This window comes from Xyrauchen texanus, chromosome 14 (assembly GCF_025860055.1).
Source record: "Xyrauchen texanus isolate HMW12.3.18 chromosome 14, RBS_HiC_50CHRs, whole genome shotgun sequence".
Taxonomy (NCBI): Eukaryota; Metazoa; Chordata; class Actinopteri; order Cypriniformes; family Catostomidae; genus Xyrauchen; species Xyrauchen texanus.
This window is the reverse complement of record NC_068289.1, coordinates 15504793-15526692: the sequence shown is the minus strand read 5'-3', so window position 1 is coordinate 15526692 and position 21900 is coordinate 15504793. Positions and strand designations below refer to the sequence as shown.

The following is a 21900-nucleotide window of genomic DNA, read 5'->3' as shown; positions in this document are numbered from 1 at the left end:
AAATCATATATAGCACATAGAAAAGATTAGTCGAAAAATGAACAATTCAGAATTTCTTAGTATTTGTCATGTCCCCCTTTTGTTTTAGTGATAGCATGCACTCAGGTTTGTGCAAAACCTGATGATCCATGTTATCCAGCATGATTTGAGATGGTTCCAAAGAGCATCTTGTGTGCTTCAATGTAAGCAAGGAATTCTGACCTTTCGCACAAAGGAGTTGTTATATTTTTAAAGTTCTAAAATGTTATTTATTCCCAGGTTTAAATTACATTTTGAATATCAGATTTGTAATATGGTCTCAGACCTTAAGAACCCACTTTGTGTTCTGTGTAAGTTTGATCTTTCATTCATGTATGTTTGGGGTTTGTCTTTTGTATCTTTAGTGAAATTAGCAGCTTATGAATTAAACGCATTAGTTAAAGGTAAAGTGTGTTATTTCTGATCCACTACCAGCAATCTAATTGTTTGAGTGGTCCGAATGAGACATACTAACAACATTGGGTCAACCAATGCTCTGAGTTTGAGACCTGTTTGTCTGACCAATGCAGAGAGGGGGACCATTTGAAAATTGCTAATAAGTTTTGCAATTCTATTGAGTGCCACTAGTGGTCCAGAAATTGCAGACTTCACAATGAGTTCAAGTGTGCGCTATTGAGGACCATAGGGCAGGTCCTCTCTAGAGGTATTCTTTATTTGTATCAGTTAGATAACTTTCACAAGGTTGTCTATGATGTATTGGAGCGTTCATAGACAGTAAAGGTAGAGCTGAGCTCTTACTCCTTAGCCAGGTGCACACTGGTGGGTTTGGCACCGATCGGAATGCCGTGCTTGTGCAGAGCTGTGATCAGAACCTCTCGCATGTCCTTGTTATAGGAGTCAAAGTCAAACACATTCCTCACCACGTTGGCCAGTCCCTCGTCTGGAAATTTCTGGAAAAAAATGAGGGTAAGACAAAAAGCATTTAGTCATTATACTACATAACCTAAATTTAAAAGATTTCTGATCTTAATTTTCCATCATTACAAATAAGACAGTGAGTAGGGCAAACTGTAGGTAATATTAATATTATTAAATCAAATTCCAGAGAGAAGGGTTGGGAAAAAATGCAGAACTTAGTAGTATGCTTCCCTTAACTCATGAGTTGGAAATGAAATTTGAATTGGCCCCAACCCACAAGATGTTGAAGTGGAATTTGAATTGGACTGACAGGAAGAGGAATTTACAGAATTGCATGTCAAGGAAATTGAACAGTCACTTAACAGAGGAATTTCTTTAGTGCAACACAAGAGACAAAAATTAAATAATTACATAAACTCAGCAAAAAAGAAACGTCCTCTCACTTTCAACTGCTTTTTTTCCCCCAGCAAAATTAACATGTGTATATATTTGTATGAACATAAAAACTATCAGAAATGGAATGTGTCCCTAATGTGGTGGTAAGTAACAGACAGTATCTGGTGTGGTCACAGTGTCACGCAGATGAGCAGGGACCCTAGGCATCTTTCTTTTGGTGTTTTTCAGAGTCAGTAGAAATGTCTCTTTAAAGTCCTTTAAAGTTTTTATAGCTGTGACATTAATTCAATGTCTTCATCTGTAAGCTGTAAGTGTCTTAACAACCGTTCCACAGGTGCATGTTCATTAATTGTTTATAGTTCATTGAACAAGCATGGGAAACATTGTTTAAGCCATTTAAAATTAAGATCTGTAAAGTTATTTGGATTTTTACCAAATTATCTTTAAAATACAGTGTCCAGAAAAGGGGACGTTTCTTTTCGCTGAGTTTATTTTTAGTAGTTCAATACTGTCAAAACAATTAACACAGTCATACATTTTAATTTTGCATACAACTAGTCATATTGTTTTCTGATAACTTTATAATAAATTTTAATAATATGTAATACAATACATAAATATTGACATCAGAATTTGGGGTTAATTAGAACATTCTGGGGAGTTTTGTTCTACCATGGTCCATAAAATGATTTAATAAATGTAATGAACTATTGAAAATTGTATTTAATTAATTTATAGGTGGCATTATTTGAATATATAATGTTTCTGTAAATACCACATATGTTGTGTTTATAATAAAATGTTTAGGATAGTCACACTGAAACATGAAATGTACACTTACTGTACAGCAGTTCTACAAAGCTTTTTTTTATTTAGTTTCATTTCACTTCTGCTTTCTTACATTTTAAATCTGAAATATATTAAATATTTCAATGTTGCATCCTGTGTGCTACTTTAATGAAATGCTGGACTTGAATTGGAATTTAAAAAGCATTTGCAACTGAGTTCTGTGGTGAATCCAGGCAAAAATAGTGTGTTAGAGCAGTGGGAAGGATTTGCTGTTGTCACCACTGGCTCTGCTGGCTTTAATAGTGATTAATGTATCTAAATCTAAGATGCATTTCTGTTACTATGGTGACCGATGAGTTTGATTAAAGTCTCACAGTATTGCAGCTCATTTGCCGACCTTTATCAGTCCTGGCCCAGAAAAGAACATGCTATCCACAAACACAAGCCTGAGACTGATCAACAAATCCGGCACTTGCAGAAGGACTCATCATTATACCAAAACACCAGTTTAAAAGATGCTAATAAAAGCTAGTTGTAAAGCAGGCAGTTTTCCTGAAAGAACAGTCACCCACATTTATCAATGTGAAATGACATTCGATCAACTCAGATTCAATAGGCTACCAGCTACATGACTCAAGTAAATGTTCAATGTAGAGTCTATAACATGAGTGATTGTGCAGGCAACTGTGAAAACAAAATCAGTTTCTTCTGACCCAGCTGACCTGTACATTACACTTCATTTATTGTGATCTCCCATGAGTGAGGAGCAGTTACATGTGTTGATTAAGATGCTTTTGGCAGTGATGGACGATCCACTCAAACAAGTCTTTTTCACATTATCTGCATGTGTGTTGTAAAAGGTAGGCAGGAGGCATGGCAGGCCTGATTAGCGAGGACCCATTCCTTACCAATTGCTGTTATTGATCAGAGGTTCCTGTGTAACCCAGATAGAGCTGAGCTAATACTAGACTGTGTGAAGGAGTTGTGGCCTATGGTTTAATGCACATGCTCCTGACAAGATGAGCCTTGATGCACATACTGTATGGTCTTAGATATTTTATTTGAAACCAAGTGTATTTGAATTTGAATGTAACAAAACATTTTCTTTGATAATTAAGTTGCATGATTATTGCAGGAAAATAAAAGTGTTTGCCTAAAACGCTTCAGCAGAAATCACCCATGTCCCCTGTCTGGGTCCACTTGTGCACCAAAGAAAAAGTCACTGTACCACTGACAAAATTAACACATCTCACACTTATACGAAGAACTAGGCCTACCAAGTAATTAAAAAGTTACATTAAAATGTACACATTTGGCAGATGCTTTTAACCAAAGTGACTGTAAACAACACAACACACAAAACAAAATAGAAAAACACAAAACAATACACAACAAAACCGCACACACAACACATAAAACAAAACAGAAAAATACAACACAAAACAACATAAAACAAAAAACACACAACATACAGAACACAAAACGAAACAACATAAAACACAAAACAACATAAAACAAAAAACACACAACATACAGAACACAAAACGAAACAACATAAAACACAAAACAACATAAAACAAAAAACACAAAACAGAACAAAACTCAAAACAACATAAAACAAAAAACATAACATAAAACAACACGCAACATACAAAGCACAAAACAACATAAAACAAAAAACACAACACGCAAAACAACATAGAAAAATACAACACAAAATGAAACAAAACACACAACATAAAACAAAACACACAAAACAACATACAAAACACAACATAAAATGAAACAACATAAACAAAAAACACAACACACAAAACTGCAAACAAATGTCACAAATGTTATAAAATTACGAAACATTTATTTTTATATTAAAGAGCAACGGTCATTTTACACGCAGGTTACGAGTCTGGAGAAATATATGTAAATATATAAAAACGTATATTTTATAAGAATACATGTTGATGTATTACATACAGTACATTATTATACTGTATATGGAAGTAATTTATATGCATTTCTACAAGTACTATGTCATTTACATGAAATTGTAATCTGCGCGACAAGCATTGTCTGTGTTTTGATGACGCTGCAGGTTATTCCAAATGAACACATTTTGACAAATGAAGTGAACTTCAACAGATATCCCGTGCTCAGTCAGTAGGAAGCAGTGAAAGCTGCGTAGGGACCCTGAGAATCGGAACGCAGCTCTAAACTCTTGCCGCCCACATGAGCATCATAGCTCAATTAACAGCGACGCCAAGGCTCTGAGCTGTTCATTCAGTCCCTTTTAATATTACAGAGGAAAAAGAGGAAACTGCTTACTATATTTTCTGTATGGAGGTAGGCCTACTGTATGTGCTTATAACACTTGCACTACCAGTTAAAACAACTCAAAAATATCTCATAATTTAGCTTCTTCAAAATAGCCATAATTTAGATTAAAGCTCTGCACACTCTCTCAACCAACTCCATGAGGTGACATATGGAATGTTATTTAAACAATATTAAAGGAGTTCCCCATGTATGCTGGACACATGTTGGCAGCTTTTCATTCACCCAAAAAAAAAAAAAAAAATTTTAGATTTGAAACAAAACTAATTTCAATCATTTCAGCATAGGCCTTAAGATCAAAAGATCACGAGAAACATACATTCAGACAAATGTGCATTAACTTTTCACAGGCAGTCTAGCCCACTGATTGCTGCTTGCTTCCCTTGATGCTTGGGGGGGGGCAGATGAGTCTAAAAACTGATTCCTTATCCAACATGACAGATGAATTACATCCAACGATCTGTATCTCTCTCACTCCTAAGAGCGGTATGAGAAGCAGAGACAGAGGAGATGACTCGTAATTTGTGTGTCTGTGAGCAGAGTTAAACCCCAGAGACAGGTTGCCCAGAATGGCAGTGTGGCCTGTATGTGTCAGATCAGTCTGTGAGTGGGTTGAGTGAAGAGACGTGGTATCTCTCTCTCTCTAAAGGCACCTTTGCACTCAGAGATGGGGTCACTCGCTCTCATCTATTAAACATAACCCAGTTCATCAGCGAAGACATACACACAAAAATCTGAATTATTAAAATGGGGAACACCCTCAGACCAAGGTTTGATGTACCGTGGGGATTGGGTGCAGAGTGTATTGCCTGATGAGTGGTCTTGTATAGGAGCTGGTTTACCTGATATAGATGATATCATAATAACACTGCACTACAAACGCAAATTGCAAAACCAAAGAGAAAAACAGAAGTGTGGATTTTGAAGCTATTGCGATATTTAGTTTTCTCTGAATCCGAGTAGAGATGAGTCAAATGTATCCTTCACAGGAAAGATTCTAGTCTAGAGACACAATATAGAAACTAAATTTTGACAAAATGTGTACAGACGTTTTACTGTGTTTTGCCTTTGTACAACATTGTGTAGACTTTGTGATCAGAATTTCTGTCCTTCCAAATGAAATAAGTACTAATTATTTCACAGACAGAAAAATGTGGAATATACAGATCTGCTTGTTAAAGGAATATTCTGGGTTCAATACAAGTTCAGTTAATTGACAACATTTATGGCACAATGTTGATTACAACACAGAATAGCTATCGAATGAAAGCTTAGACGCTATACTTTACAATGCATGTAGGCATTACGACCAAAACAGAACAAGTGCTTTGAAATTTGCAGACAAATCAGAAATGTTCCTTTTTGATAATTTATAAAGCAATATGCACTGTTCAGGTTATTATGACAATTATGTTGGTGTTGCTTGTATGCTGTGTTTTCTCTTATAACTTCACGGAAAATAAACTGAACATACAATATCACATTATTTAGAGGAGGTGATTCTCTTTCAAATGAGCCCACACACAAGGTAATCGGATGCATAGATCATTAGATAATCCACACAAAGCACAATGTTACATATGGCCACCAGGAGATGGCGCCATGTAAATTCAGTTAGATATGCTATTAAATTCAGTCATGTAATGTAAGTAAGAGTCAAAAGGCACTCATTCTGTGAAAACTCATTCTTCATGCTATGCATACCTTTAGTCATTGTTGTGTTTGCATGTGTAATTCGTTTTTTTATGTACACTTATTATGTTTTATTTATTTGAAGAGGCTTTAGGACGCATGGAGACGTTTTTGGACACTATGATAAATTATACTTGTAATGCTACAACTTTTGATTGCTTTCTCGTATTAACACAAATACAGTTCTCCAATACAGTTTACAAGACTGGAAATAAAACAAAAGCAGTTTTTCACAGCCACCTTATTTACACCCAGAGATATATAATGTCAAATAAGAAAAATATGAAAAAAGTACATTTTAGGATAAAAAAAAATTCCCCAGCTGTTTCTTAAGCTGAGAGTCTCAGAATGTACCATAATCTACCATTTAAAAAAACTGGAAACATTTTCTTAACAATGATACCAAACACACCCTCCTTTTTTTTTCCTTCTTTTTTTTTTTGGGAGGAAATCTTTAAAAAGGAGTGGTGGTGGCGTAGTGGCTAAAGCACAGGGCTGGTGATCAGAAGGTCACAGGTTCTAACCCCATGGCCACCACCATTGTGTCCTTGAGCAAGGCACTTAACTCCAGGTTGCTCCGGGGGGATTGTCCCTGTAATAATTGCACTGTGAGTCGCTTTGGATAAAAGCGTCTGCCAAATGCATAAATGTAAATGTAAATGTAAAAACACCCTCAGAGCTTATAGGGTATAACATTTTTTTTTTTTTAAATCGAGGTTACAGTGAGGCACAATGAAAGTGAATGGGGCCAATTTTGGAGGCTTTAAGCAAAAGTGTGAAGCTTATAAATTTATAAAAGCACTTAAATTCACTTACATATCATAGCTGTTAATTATTTAAATTGTTGGTCTTACAGTTGCTTAAGGGTTTTAGAATTGATGGCATCAAGTCGTCATGGCAACAAAGATGTAAAATTGGCTATAATTTACATTAAGTTAAGTGATTTTATCACACTAAAATCATGTTAACATGCATATTGTTTACGTCTTGTGGCAGTACTTTTGAAACAGTGAGTATTTTAATGTTTACTGATTGGCCCCATTCACTTCCATTGTAGGTGCCTCACTGTAACCCCGATGTTTGCTTTTTTTTAAGAAACGGAGAGACGAGTCAAAATAAAAAAATTTGATAATCAACATTAAGCGTAATCAACATTATGGCACAAATGCTGTCGATTGAGCTTAACTTGTATTGAATCCGGAACATTCCTTTAAAATCTAGTTTACTTGCTACAAATTGTCTCAAACAAAAACAAATATTTTAGAAATGTAATACCAATAAACTGCCAAACTTTGTCAAATCAGTGATAATTTCTTCCCAAAAGCGCTCACAATACTGGTACGTGTAACACAATTTAGTTTCCCGACAGACTGATAAAATACTTTTCACCTGACTCCAAGAGGCTGCACTGCAGATGGCCAATCTGACTGGAGCTTGTAAATTGCAGAAACGCTTACCAGTTTTATGTGCAATATGCATCAGATGGTCAGTGAACTGAGTGTGGGTGGACCATGGGTGTGCTGTCTGAGGGTGAGACAGCACACTTGACAAGTACCTGCAGGTGTTTGACGATGTTGACCACTTCTCGTGTAGAGTACGGGTATGTGATGGTTCCTTGGTCTGCCATGGACCTGAGCTCTCCGAAGGCAGCCACCAGTTTCTGGAGAATAGCATCAGGAACGTCTGGCCCATATTGCTTCAGCATGGTAAACTCCTGCTGAGGTTTGGGGTTGTCCACTGCATGGCAGCTAAATATGTCCCCTGACAGAGTGAATCATGAACTGAGTATTAGAAAAAAAACTAAAATATGAACAAAATGCTTGTAATTGTAATAATATGATAAATAGGGCTGTCAATTTATATTAATTTTTATCAAATTAATTACATGATACACTGATTAATTCATCATATATATATCACAAAAAAAATCTCTGATAAATATTTGCTGAGAAAAAGATATGAAGATAATTTAAAGACATTATTGAGTCATGCGATCAATGAATTTTGCAATTGAGTTTGTCAATCTGTCTGAGGCAGGGCTTCTTTCCCCTCTTCAGTGTTTCACAGCATAAGCACTGCATTTTTAAGACTTATTAAAGCATGTCTTGAGACTTCCACATTCACTTACACTTGGTTGCACTTTGAACACACGAAAGTCTACTGTTTAAATAGCCCTTAGTCATTCTGTACTGCCTGCTCTCTGTTATTGTGGAGCGAGTAATTTTTTATAATGCATTTGGCAGACGCTTTTTTTCCAAAAGTGACAGTGCAGTTATTACACGTACAATACCCCAGGAACAACCTAGAGATAAATGCCTTTCTCAAGGACATAATGGTGGTGACTGTAGGGATTGAACCGGCAACCTTCTGCTTACCAGTTCAGTGCTTTAACCCATAATGCCACATTCACTCTATAAGTCATAAATAAGCATATTAAATTAACAGCCTTAGTAAAAATGATCGAGGACAGTGTGCTCCAGGTAATATTTGGTGCTGTGTGTATAATTCTGATGTTTGCAATAAATTCTCCTTTTAGGGATCAATAAAGTACATTGATAAATCTAAATCTAAGTCTATAGAAGTCTTACCAAGTGCTCCAAAGAAGTCATTTCCCAGGAAAGGAAAACCAGGTCGGTTAGCTAAAACAATCATACGAAAGTCTGGATGCATGGGAATGGCATTAGGCCTTCCTGCTGCATCCAATAAATCTGTGGAAAACATAAAAAATCCCTGTGTTTTTTAGACTGTCAGTGATGATTCTATGATATGGAATATGTTGCATGCTCTCTGCTTGTTTCACCTGACACTATTCTTCTTCCGTCAGCCAGGATCATCTCTCCACTCTCCACCAGTGTCTTCAGAATACATGTCACATTTGTGGGAGCTTTGTCAGCTTCATCTATAACAAGGATGTTTCCCATCTTCACAGCTTTCACCTTCAAATCAATACACACATAAGCACAGATGACTCCATTTTTATTCCATTAAAGGGTGATATCCTCACTTCTGTAGAGTTTGATTTGAAGTCCACTTTATCTGTTAGTCAAGCTTTTATGTATTTCCTATCTGAACATTAGAATTAAACAGACTGTTGCTGTACCTTTAGGACTTCTACATGTAAAGGACCTCTGTTCTGATTGGCTCTTTGCACATGAGAACTGTAGGTGTTGTAACTGTATGTTTATGCACTCATGGTTGTGACGCCATAACCATAACAATTTCTGAATGACCTGTTTTTGCATTTTAGTTCCCAAGCTTTTCTGTTGCCTTTGGCTGGTAAGGATTTAACTGTTATACCTTATCCTTGTTATATCTTGTCGGCATGTTGTGACAAAGTCGTGACAGTTATAAGCGACTCATAATTTTATCAATTACTTGGTGTCTATTTCTGCGACGCCACACTGGCTAGTCCCACCCACACTGAAATCTCATTGGACCTTAGTCTCACGCCTCATGTTTTATTAAACATAAAACATGAAACACAGGAGACACTGACTGTAGAAGTTAAGAAACATCAGATATTATTTTAAAAATAACACAACTTCTCCAAGGACAAATATTTATGAAACTACAATTTACAGTATTAGTTCCCTTTCAAGTTATTCACTACAACACTATAACAGCAGCTGGTGTAATGCAAACTTCTCCCAGGAGTGATGATCTCTGAAGCCCGTATGGAATTATGGTAATCTCACTGGCAGATGGGGCTCGGCACTGCGCCCCTTATTTGCGCGTCATCGCAAGCATATAAACTGGAGCACAGAATGTTCTCTTCAGGGTCATGATTTCATCTCTTATACTCTCCAAAGCACAACTCATCACTTTGTTGTCCGAGTTTGCACACCTGAACAGCGATTCCTGTTGTGCTTCCAATGATCAGCATATCCTTTGCACTTCCGTGCATTGCAAATTGTAGATCTATTCGTTTCTTCAAGAAAATAAACCAAAAAAACTTTTTCTAAACAATGTCTTTTTCAGGATGACGTAAATGTCCTTCAATGTGAGTGATACATCTCTCTTTCCGACAGAGACAGACTGCAATCACTGTGAGCCCATGAAACTCAAGACACTTCACTATTGGCTTGCTATCTTTCTGAGTAAGGAAGGCAAGTGAGGACGGGATGTAGAGCGCAGAGCTTTTGAGGATGATTTTTTGCCGGGTCAGGCCTCCCGTCTCGCCTCCATTTCAAGCAGCTTTGCTTGTTTGGTTTGCCAATTACGATCTGCGCCCCACTATTGGTGCCCATGATCCGATCAACGTTTGGCAGAAATTATGATAGTAATGTTATTTCGCTGGAGGCCCCTAAAGATGAGACTGGGGGCATCATGTATAAAACTCTGCATAGATTTCTTCCTAAATGTGTGCATATGCACAAAAGTCAAATTTTGCGTTGCACCAAAAACCCCTCAAATGTATAAAACCACACATAGTTCCCTTTATAAATCCCAGCTAGCGGAAGATTGATTCCCCACACCATCTCCTCCCCAAAATAACCATACACCAATCAGCCACAACATTAAAACCACCTGCCTAATATTGTGTAGGTCCCCCTCGTGCCGGCAAAACAGTGCAAACCAGCAATCTCACCACTATTGTAAAGAGCGGTTATCTGAGTTATCGTAGACTTTGTCAGTTTGAACCAGTCTGGCCATTCTCTGTTGACCTCTCTCATCAACAACGATTTTCTGTCCACAGAACTGCTGCTCACTGGATGTTTTTTGTTTTTGACACCATTCTGAGTAAATTCTAAAGACTGTTGTGCATGAAAATCCCAGGTGATCAGCAGTTAAAGAAACACTCAAACCAGCCCATCAGGCACCAACGATCATGACACTGTCCAAATCAGTGAGATCACATTTTTTCCCCATTCTGATGGTTGATGTGAACATTAACTGAAGCTCCTGACTCATGTCTGCATGATTTTACGCATTGCACTTCTACCACACGATTGGATGATTAGATAATCACATGGATGATTGTTGGTGCCAGATGGGCTGGTTTGAGTGTTTCTGTAACTGCTGATCTCCTGGGATTTTCACGGCTGTTCAGTTCATTATTTGTCCAGCTGAAGATGCCAATTCACACACAACAGTAAAAAAGTGTGTACGCACAGTGAAGAGTGTCCGGACGGTGCACACATATTTATGGCAAGTTTATTTTTTGGTATGTTTGTGGGAAATTGCGTACGCACAATTCAATGCCCATTTTGTGCGTATGCAACGTTTATACATCTGGAGTTTACCCCTGCTGGATGGAAATCCAAGCGAGGAAGGCTTGCAATGTGGAGTTGTTAAAGGTTCTCACTCGGTCACAGTCCAGAAGCTCAAGCTCTAATGGCCCATGCCTGATGTGCCAGAGCTTCTCGACACAATGAATAGTTTTTACTGAGTTGGCACGACTCTGAGTCCCGTAGTCCAGTGCTGCTCTTTCCAGAGCTGCACACACAATTGGTAAAGACATGGCATTCTGCATACTCCGCAAGAGTGCATGTCTCCAGTGCAGCATTCTTACGTGACAAGGCCTTTCTGCTCGATGCTCTGGTATCACAGCAGGGACTATTTGGTGACACCATGAGTGCTTTCACTGAGGGATTCCAGCTGGCTAAGAAGCAATATGCTGCATAGAAGGAAATCTTACTGGGGCAAGGTGGAGTTGTAGTGTAGCAGTTTGCTTACGCCCTTCATATGGGCAACGTCACACAAAGCAAATGCTGCGCTACCTATTTGGAGAACACCCTCATTCTAAACGAAGGATGTTGTCCTCAGCAAAGTGGCCAGACACAAAGTTGTCACGATATTTTCCTCAAAATTCTACAAACAATACACCATAATGACAAAGTGAAAGAAGTTTGTTTGAAATCTTAAAAACAAAACAAAAATCACATGTACATAAGTATTCACAGCCTTTGCCCTGACACTCAAAATTGAGCTCAGGTGCATCCTGTCTCCACTGATCATCCTTGAGATGTTTCTACAACTTGATTGGAGTCCACCTGTGGTAAATTCAGTTGATTGGACATGATTTGGAAAGGCACACACCTGTCTATATAAGGTCCTACAGTTAACAGTGCATGTCAGAGCACAAACCAAGCCATGAAGTCCAAGGAATTGACTGTAGACCTCTGAGACAGGATTGTATCAAGGCACAGATCTGGAGAAGGGTACAGTAAAATGTCTGCAGCATTAAAGGTCTCAATGAGCACAGTCCCCTCCATCATCCGTAAATGGAAGAAGTTTGGAACCACCAGGACTCTTCCTAGAGCTGGCCGCCCGGCCAAACTGAGCGATCGGGGGAGAATGGCCTTAGTCAGGGAGGTGACCAAGAACCCGATGGTCACTTTGACAGAGCTCCAGCGTTTCTCTGTGGAGAGAGGAGAACCTTCCAGAAGAACAACCATCTCTGCAGCACTCCACCAATCAGGCCTGTATGGTAGAGTGGCCAGATGGAAGCCACTCAACGGTAAAAGGCACATGACAGCCCGCCTGGGGTTTGCCAAAAAGCACCTGAAGGACTCTCAGACCATGAGAAACTAAATTCTCTGGTCTGATAAAACAAAAATTGACCTGAATGGCAAGCATCATGTCTGGAGGAAATCAGGCACCGCTCATCACCTGGCTTATACCATCCCTACAGTGAAGCATGGTGGTGGCAGCATCATGCTGTGGGGATGTTTTTCAGCGGCAGGAACTGGTAGACTAGTCAGGATCGAGAGAAAGATGAATGTAGCAATGCACAGAGACATCCTTGATGAAAACCTGCTCCAGAGCACTCTGGACCTCAGAATGGGGTGAAGGTTCATCTTCCAACAGGACAATGACCCTAAACACACAGCCAAGATAACAAAAGAGCGGCTACGGGACAACTCTGTGAATGTCATTGAGTGGCCCAGCCAGAGACTAGACTTGAACCCGAGTGAACATCTCTGAAGAGATCTGAAAATGGCTGTACACCGACGCTCCCCATCCAACCTGATGGAGATTGAGAGGTCCTGCAAAGAAGAATGAGAAGGTCCTGCAAAGAAGAAAGAGAAACTGTCCAAAAATAGGTGTGCCAAGCTTGTAGCATCATACACAAAAAGACCTGAGGCTGTAAATGGTGCCAAAGGTGCTTCAACAAAGTACTGAGCAAAGGATGCGAATACTTTTTTTTTTTTATTTGTAATACATTTGCAAAGATTTCAAACAATCTTCTTTTACGTTGTCATTATGAGGTATTGTTTGTAGAGTTTTGAGGAAAATAATGAATTTAATGAATTTTGGAATAAGGCTGTAAAATAATAAAATGTGGAAAAAGTGAAGCTCTGCGATTACTTTCCGGATGCACTGTATAAGAATATTGAATTTGTATTCAGCTTGTTTTCATTACCTTTGACAAGTAGGTGACATTAACACTTTTACGTATACCCAGAACTGAAAGGGGGTTTGCGGAGAACAAGGGGTGTTTTCTTATTGCTTTTATCTGTTGCATCTGCAAAATGCAAGCCCCTTTTGAAGCATTGATATCAGATAAGGCATCAGAAGGGGCTTCAAAGCCTCAAGGCTATTAATACCCTGAGAGCTGCCGCTGGGTGCTAATTGAGGGGCAAAACTCAGAGTCACAACCTGCTTTTCATCTTTCTCTACCTTGTATTGAGCAGGAACATCATTAAAAGCCATTTGTAGAGAACACCTGTGACCCTGCTTCACAAACAACATGTCTAAATGGCACCATCATGCTAACAAAACACATAGACTTCAGAAACAAGCAACATAGTGGCTTATATCACACTGTCCTTGAGGTCATTCATTAATTTTTAACGCTGCTTCCCTCATCTGCGTCCTCCGGGTGTTAGCTGGCAATGTGTTTGTCCTAGCTGGAGCAGTGGTCTGGACCATCTGCTGATAGATGTATAAATATCACTATGCAAAGTTTATACTTCACACAGCTGGTTTTTAGGAGATCACAGGACGGACAGAACCACTGAGGTGGTGAATCTTGCTTACACATACACAAATCCTGATAAGTGATGGAGGTGTGCACAGAAAAACCCAGTTAGCTGCATTGCTCTCTACTGCTTACCTAATGAGCATGTCTACTCATCTTAACTGAAATGGAACATCATATGTGACCAAGGTAACTTTCTATGAAGCCCATATTCAGGGTTGGGGAGTAACGGAATACATGTAACAGGATTACGTATTTAAAATACAAACATTTTGATTACTGAAGAGATTACTTTGCATTTTATTGTCATTTGTTTAATTTAATATTTAGTCCTTTCAGATGGAAAAATTTATACGTGTAAATTATGTGATCCAAAGTGCTTTTGAACAGTGGTGAAACACTTTCTTATGATGTGTTACATTCATACGAACAGACAGAGAAGTTCGAAGTTTGGAGCAGAAGAAATAAACCTTGTGTAAATTGTCAGCTTTACGCTAAGCTAAAATGCTATTTCTAACCATTATACATGCACATGTTACCAGGCACGATCATATTTTTTTTTATCAAGTAAATTCATGTTGGGGGCTTGGGGAGCTCAGCGAGTAAACAAAATTGGCCGGTTGCTAGGGAGGGTAGAATCACATGGGGTAACCTCCTTGTGGTCACTATAATGTGGTTCTCGATCTCGGTGGGGCGCTTGGCGAGTTGTGTGTGGATGCCGCTTAGAATAGCGTGAAGCCTCCACACGAGCTATGTCTCCGCAGTACTGCACTCAACAAGCCAAGTGAAAAGATATGCGGATTGTCTCAGACGCGGAGGCAACTGAGATTCCTCCTCCGCCACCTGGATTGAGGCGAGTCACTACGCCACCACAAGTACTTAGAACGCATTGGGAATTGGGCATTCCAAATTGGGAAGAAGAAAAGAAAATTCACATTTGATCATCATTTCTTTTTTTTCCAAGTAAGACCTTTGATATTAGGGCAAAAATTGTATTCTTGATAATAATTTTTGTATTGTTTTTCTGTAAAAACATCTAAAAATCCTTAAAACAAGATCAATTAGATTTATCTTGTTTTAGAAACAACACTGCATAAAATATTTTGTTTTTTCAGAGAATGTATTTTTAACATGTGTATTTTGTCTTACTGTACTGTACTGAGTATTTATAGTCAAAACAAGTGATACAATTTACCAGTGCTCAAGAAGTAATCCAAAGTATTCGTAATACGTTACTGATCTTGAGTAAAATAACGGAATACGTTACAAATTACATTTTACAGCATGTATTCTGTAATCTGTAGTGGAATACATTTCAAAAGTAACCCTCCCGACCCTGCCCATATTTATAATGCATTGTAAAGGCATTATAATGCATCAATAATATCTCATAATACATATTATAATATGTTATAACTTCTCATAAATAATAGTAACAACAATTATAATATATTATAATAATGACCTATTCATAGTTATACCTTAGAGTACAATGCATAATAAAACAAGCAACATAAAATTTGATCTGCAGAAGTTATAATATATAATAGGTATGCTTTAATTAAAGTGACAAAAGCAATGTCTTCTTATAAACATCCATAAGATATTTTAAGAGGTTATAAGACATTACAAGTCATGCTGGAAGTTATATACATTACACATGCACGAAATACAAAATAACACACATTCAATGTACATTTTCAGCTATTATGAAAAACACTTGTAAAGCTACAAAGTTAAAATATATCCGAAACTCTAAATATGTCATGTGGATCACAACTGTAAACAACCATGAATAATAATAATAAAAAAACTTTCTATACTGGACTCTATTCAATAAACTTTTAATGTTTGTGCATCTTATTATATGGTCTATTATGAGACATTATGAATTCAGTATAATGCCTTTACAATGCCTTCATAATTCACTATAAATATGGGCATAACAGAAAGTGTGACCATACCTTAATAGTTGTTGTCATCAACAACATTATCAGAGAAATGTATCACATTAATCCGTAAATTAACAATATCTTTAAAGAAAACAGCAGATAAAAGATGTTTTGAATGTCACACTTCATTCAAGTGGAGGAATTACAGAAACGTGCACATCAAACCCAAATTTGGTATACAAGTTTTATTTAGTTTGATCATTTAGGTCTCCCTCAGGCAATGTTGCAATGTTTGAAATAAAACTCAGATAGGTAGTATCACTGTGCGGACATTTAATCCTTTTCCGCACTTAATTTCAGCCTATGTAAGACTACTAAGAAGATTTATTTAATTCTTTACCACTTTATGGGCAAAGTTGACCGAAATTAGCTCTGTTCACGGAAATCTCCAATTCATTTCTAAATAAATTTTTTAAAAAGCTTGCTAGATGAGCAACAGTAAACAAGGAGGGTGAGCTTACAAAGGGTTAACAATAAAAGCAGTTTTGTTCCAGAAGTAAAAATCCTAATAACGTTTTCAATAGGTGAATTGATTATTAGTGACATATAAACCTTTTAAGACAGCGGTATCGTGAGGTCAGAGGTTGTAAGTTGGAATCAATTAAATTTCAATAAAAAAACACATTTTTATTAGCTGAGTTTCTGGTGAAGAACTACACTACCCATGATCCTAAAGAGAAGATTCACCAATCAGAGAATCACAGCCAATAAAGTGCACCAAAAAAGCTCTGCCCACTCCCATTACTTTTCTCAATTATTTTTTTCCATAGACTTCTCACAAAATCCTTCATAAAGAGTTCAAAGCCATGAACCAAACCAACCAGCTCTGTGGCAAATCACACCATTTCAAACTTTGATCTGAAGTAAGAAAGTGTTAAAAAAAATCAGACAAAAAGACAAAGTTACAAGACTGTGTACTTACCGTCTTTCTTGACGGAATAAACTAATTCAATGAAACATTGCGTAAGATATAGTCAAATTAAAAACGATGGGAAAATATAAAACTATTAATTTAAAATGGTTGATTAGTATAGAAAAAATATATTTAAATTTTAATGCAAAATATTAGAAAATTTACAAATACATATATATATATATATATATATATATATATATATATATATATATATATATATATATATATATATATATAAAATACATATGCAATTTGAGAAAGTAGGGAGACCTACTTGATTGCATCATACACAGTGCGCTTTGGTGGCGGCGGGTTTCTCTTCAGGTATTGCATTCATCAGCATTTATTCCACTATAAAACATGATTTCTAAACAATTATGTTGAAATAACGTGGACTGTTGGCTTCAATAAATGCATATACCTTCTAAGGTTTATAAGTTAGCGTTAAAAAGTAATTTGACTTTTACGATCAATCTCCACTTTCTTCTACTTTTTTTTTGCCCATTCGCATTCTCCATGCATAATGCCACCTACTTGGCAGGGAGGAGAAATTATAGTAAAAAGACATTGATCTTTTTCTCTTCAACGCCATATATTGCTTCCAAATATATGATTTAACCAACGGAGTTGTATGGATTACTTTTATGCTGCTTTTTTATGCTTTTAGGACCTTTAAAGTCCTGGCAACCATTCACTTGCATTGTATGAACCAACAGAGCTGAGATATTCTTCTAAAAATCTACGTTTGTGTTCAACAGAATAAAGAAAGTCATACACTTCTGGGATGGCATGAGGGTGAGTAAATGCTGAGAGGATTGTCATTTTTGGATGAACTATCCCTTTAAAACTGAAGTGTGAAATTTACGTGCCATAGCGTCACCAAATGGAATTGCAATAAGAATCATTTTTCAAACATAAAACAAAGAAACTCAGTCTTCTATTATTTGTAAAAAAAGTAAGTCCTAGCCCAAACACACACCATTGATCAAGCCAATGTTGCTGTGTCGGGCTGGTTGAAATGATCAAAAGCACAAAGCAATGTTATTTACATTAACACACATCAGCCTTAAAATGTTGCCTACATAAGCAGCTGACTGGGTTTTGGGAGAGAGCTATGATGTCAGAGGGGAATACTGACCAGTGGAGAGTCTTCATAAACAATTACTCCATCTCTAACAGAGGGCTGCAGGGTTAACGTCTGGACTGTAGTATCTCTGTAGGAGAATCAGTTCACAGCTTTAGACTGTTTTCATCATGATACCTCATGCATGTAAATGGTGATGCTGTTTACTGTTAAATCACAGCTAATATCTCTAGTGGCTGAGATCATTCATCCATTAGATTCAAATGTATGGTTCCTACATATAATGTAAATTTACCTAAATTGAGCTAGATAGACAGAGCGCTCTCTAGTTCTTGTGTATATTTGACATGCGAGACTTGTGTCTGTGGGAGATTCCTTAACGTGATTGCTTTGCTCTAATTTAAGATATCCATAATTGCTAACCAGGCCACAATGCATAAAAGTTTGACTTTGGTTTAACTTCATGAAGAAACTTTTAAGATTACATTAACCAATATACTGCATAGTTGGGTTAGATACAGTGAAATCTAACTGTATCTCTTACATTCTGTTAGGCAGAATGTTAGGGCCTGAAAACGTCTAGGTTACGTATGTAACCTCCGTTCCCTGATGGAGGGAACGAGACGTTGTGTCAGAGAAGCGACACTAGGGGTCTCTCTTGAGCACCGATATTCACCTCTGAACTATGAAAAAAGGCCAATGAGAGTTGGCAACCAGTATTTGCATGTCCCGCCCCGGACATACGGGTATTTAAGGGCGCAAATACGGGAGTTCATTCAGGATTTTTCTGAGGAGCCGGAAATGGTCCGGCCACAACAGTGGCTCGGCTCAGCGACGTGGCAGGGGAGACACAACGTCTCGTTCCCTCCATCAGGGAACGGAGGTTACATACGTAACCTAGACGTTCCCCTTCTGTCGCTCTCTCCACGTTGTGTCAGAGAAGCGACAGTAGGGGTCCACTTATAAAAGCGCCACGCGCTGAGCCGTGTACGTGAACTGCTGATACAGGAGCGAGCAGGTATTCTTACGTGCAGGACGACCAACTGTATCAGGCTGCACGTACCCTTCCCCAATGCCCCATTTAAGCCATCAGGATTCCTTATCGTTACCCTGGAGGGGGGAACAAGGTGCTGGCCGCCAACCTGGGAACGGGCCAAGCCTGGCCGGGCCTCTTTTCTCTCTATGTTTCTCGCATAGAGCAACTTAGGCCGGGGCCCTTACACGCATTGAGGGAAGGGGGTCTTAGCCCTTATTCAGGGCGGAGAAGACCCTGCGGAGGCCACGCCTACCCGAGAGGGGAGGCAAGTTTAAGTGGAAAAACCATCAGAGGCCTGACTTAGGGCCTATGTGGAAAAGTCAGTGCGGTGATGGATCCAGCCTATAGAGTGGGGAACATACAGCACGGCAACCGAGGCAGCCGTGACTGCCTAAGGGAAGTACGGGAGTCCACTCGCCAGAGGGGACAGAACCGTGGCGTTACACACAGGGGGAGTCCGAAGGAGGCCTTACCTGTGGAGCACCTATACCAGTGCAGGGTAGCTTGCGGTACCCGCAGTGGCTTGGGTCAGCGAGTTCCTCCGCTGAACTGCGACCCACAAGGGCTAGGGAGGAATCAACCAGTGTCCCAAACCTGAGATCTCCTGGGAATGAAGGTGCACTGTTTCCCCTGGTTAGGGGGAAGGGCGCTAGATGCAAGCGATTCACCCGGTCAGATCGTGGGCGTGCCAACGAGTTCTACGGGCTCGGTACCTGAGAGAACACGGGACGATACTGACTCAACTCAGAGATTGTAGAATCTCGCGAAAGTGTTCGGTGTTGCCCAGCCCGCTGCTCTACAAATGTCTGCTAGGGCAGTGCCCCTAGCCAGTGCCCATGAGGACGCAACACTCCTGGTGGAGTGGGCTCGGACCCGCAAAGGGGGGCACGGCCTGGGTGTGATAAGCCAGGGAAATGGCATCGACAACCCAGTGGGCGTAGTCTCTGCTTGGAGACAGCATTCCCTTTCTGCTGTCCCCCAAAGCAGACGAAGAGCTGCTCAGAGCGTCTAGTGCTCTGTGAGCGGTCCAGGTAGATACGTAAGGCACGTACTGGACACAGCAGTGAAAGGGCTGGATCTGCCTCCTCCCGGGGCAGCGCTTGCAGGTTCACTACCTGATCCCTGAAGGGTGTGGTAGGAACCTTGGGCACATAGCCCGGTCGCGGTCTTAGGATCACGAACGTGTCTGCCGGACCGAACTCCAGGCAAGTGTCGCTAACAGAGAACGCATGCAGGTCCCCGACCCTCTTGATGGAAGCGAACGCGATCAGCAGGGCGGTCTTGAGAGAGAGGGCCCTGAGTCCAACTGAGACAAGCGGCTCGAAGGGGGGTCTGTGGAGTCCCGTAAGGATGACCGAGAGATCCCAGGAGGGGAACAGGTTAGGCCGGGAGGGAGCTATCCTCCGGGCACCTTTTAGGAACCTGACGATTAAGTCGTGCTTACCAAGAGACTTTCCGTCTACCGTGTTGTGGTGAGCCGCGATAGCGGCGACATACACCTTGAGGGTGGAGGGGGACAGCCTCCTCTCCAGCCTCTCCTGAAGAAACACGAGCACTGACCTAACTGCACACTTCTGCGTGGTCTTCGGCTCGGAAAGAACACCAGTCCACTGAACAGACGCCACTTTAGGGCGTAAAGATGCCTGGTAGAGGGGCTCTGGCTTGATTGATTATATCTACGATGGCAGATGGTAGACCGGCTAGATCTTCCGCGATCCCGGCCCAGGGGCCAGACGTGGAGGTTCCAGAGGTCTGGGTGCGAGTGCCAGAGCGTGCCCCGTCCCTGAGAAAGAAGGTCCTTCCTCAGGGGAATTCGCCAGGGAGGGACTGTCGTGAGGAGTGTGAGGTCCGAAAACCAAGTCCGGGTAGGCCAGTAGGGGGCTACCAGAGTGACTTGCTCCTCGTCCTCCCTGACCTTGCATAGCACCTGTGCAAGAAGGCTCACTAGGGGAAATGCGTACTTGCGCAGCCCCGTGGGCCAGCTGTGTGCCAGCGCATCTGCCCCGAGGGGAGCCTCTGTCCGGGCATACCAGAGCGGGCAGTGGGAGGTTTCTTGGGAGGCAAACAGGTCTACCTGGGCCTTGCCGAACCGGTCCCAAATCAGCTGGACCGACTGGGGGTGGAGTCTCCACTCTCCGCCGCGCAAGCTTTGTCTTGACAGCGCGTCCGCCATCACATTGAGGTTGCCGGGGATGTGAGTGGCGCGCAGTGACTCCAAATCGCTGCTGACTCCATAGGAGGAGACAACGGGCGAGCTGTGACATGTGGAGGGAGCGTACTCCGCCTTGGCGGTTTATGTAGGCTACGACCGTGGTGCTGTCTGTCCTGACTAAGACGTGTTTGTGCCGAATTAACGGAAGAAACTTCTGCAGGGCCAGAAAAACAGCCAGCAGCTCTAGGCAGTTGATGTGCCAGCGCAGCGGGCCTCGGTTCCACCGCCTGCGGCTGCGCTACCATTGCACACGGCGCCCAACCCAATTTGGAGGCGCCGGTCGTGACCAGAACGCGTCGGGACACCTGCTGCAAGGGTACTCCAGCCCTTAGAAAGCAAAGGTCTGTCCAGGGTTTGAAGGTCTGGCGGCAGGCAGAGGTAACTTTACGTTGCAGCGTGCCGCGGCGCCATGCTCGCCTCGGACTCGAGTCCGGAGCCAGTGCTGAAGTGGTCTCATATGCATCAACCCCAGCGCGCCGCCGCGGAGGATGCCATATGCCCCAGGAGCTGTTGGAAACGCTTTAGCGGGACCACGGCGCCTGGCTTGAAGGAAGCGAGGCATTTCAGCACTGACTGAGCATGCTCGTTGGAGAGACGTGCTGTCATTGAGACTGAGTCTAACTCCAGACCGAGAAAAGAGATGCTCTGGACCGGGGAGAGCTTGCTCTTTT

The 21900-nt window shown here is 40.5% G+C and overlaps 1 protein-coding gene across 1 annotated transcript in view; it reads right to left on the bottom strand.

The window, feature by feature from the left end:
* The window catches only part of vwa8 (von Willebrand factor A domain containing 8), a 163012-nt gene that overhangs the window by 71041 nt on the left and 70071 nt on the right, over nucleotides 1–21900 (bottom strand). Inside the window, exons 22-26 of the mRNA XM_052143089.1 lie at nucleotides 18036–18111; nucleotides 8906–9041; nucleotides 8694–8813; nucleotides 7661–7866; nucleotides 778–929 (exon numbers count right to left, since the gene is read on the bottom strand). Coding sequence (XP_051999049.1) covers nucleotides 778–929; nucleotides 7661–7866; nucleotides 8694–8813; nucleotides 8906–9041; nucleotides 18036–18111 — 690 coding nt within the window. The remainder of the gene's footprint in view (nucleotides 1–777; nucleotides 930–7660; nucleotides 7867–8693; nucleotides 8814–8905; nucleotides 9042–18035; nucleotides 18112–21900) is intronic.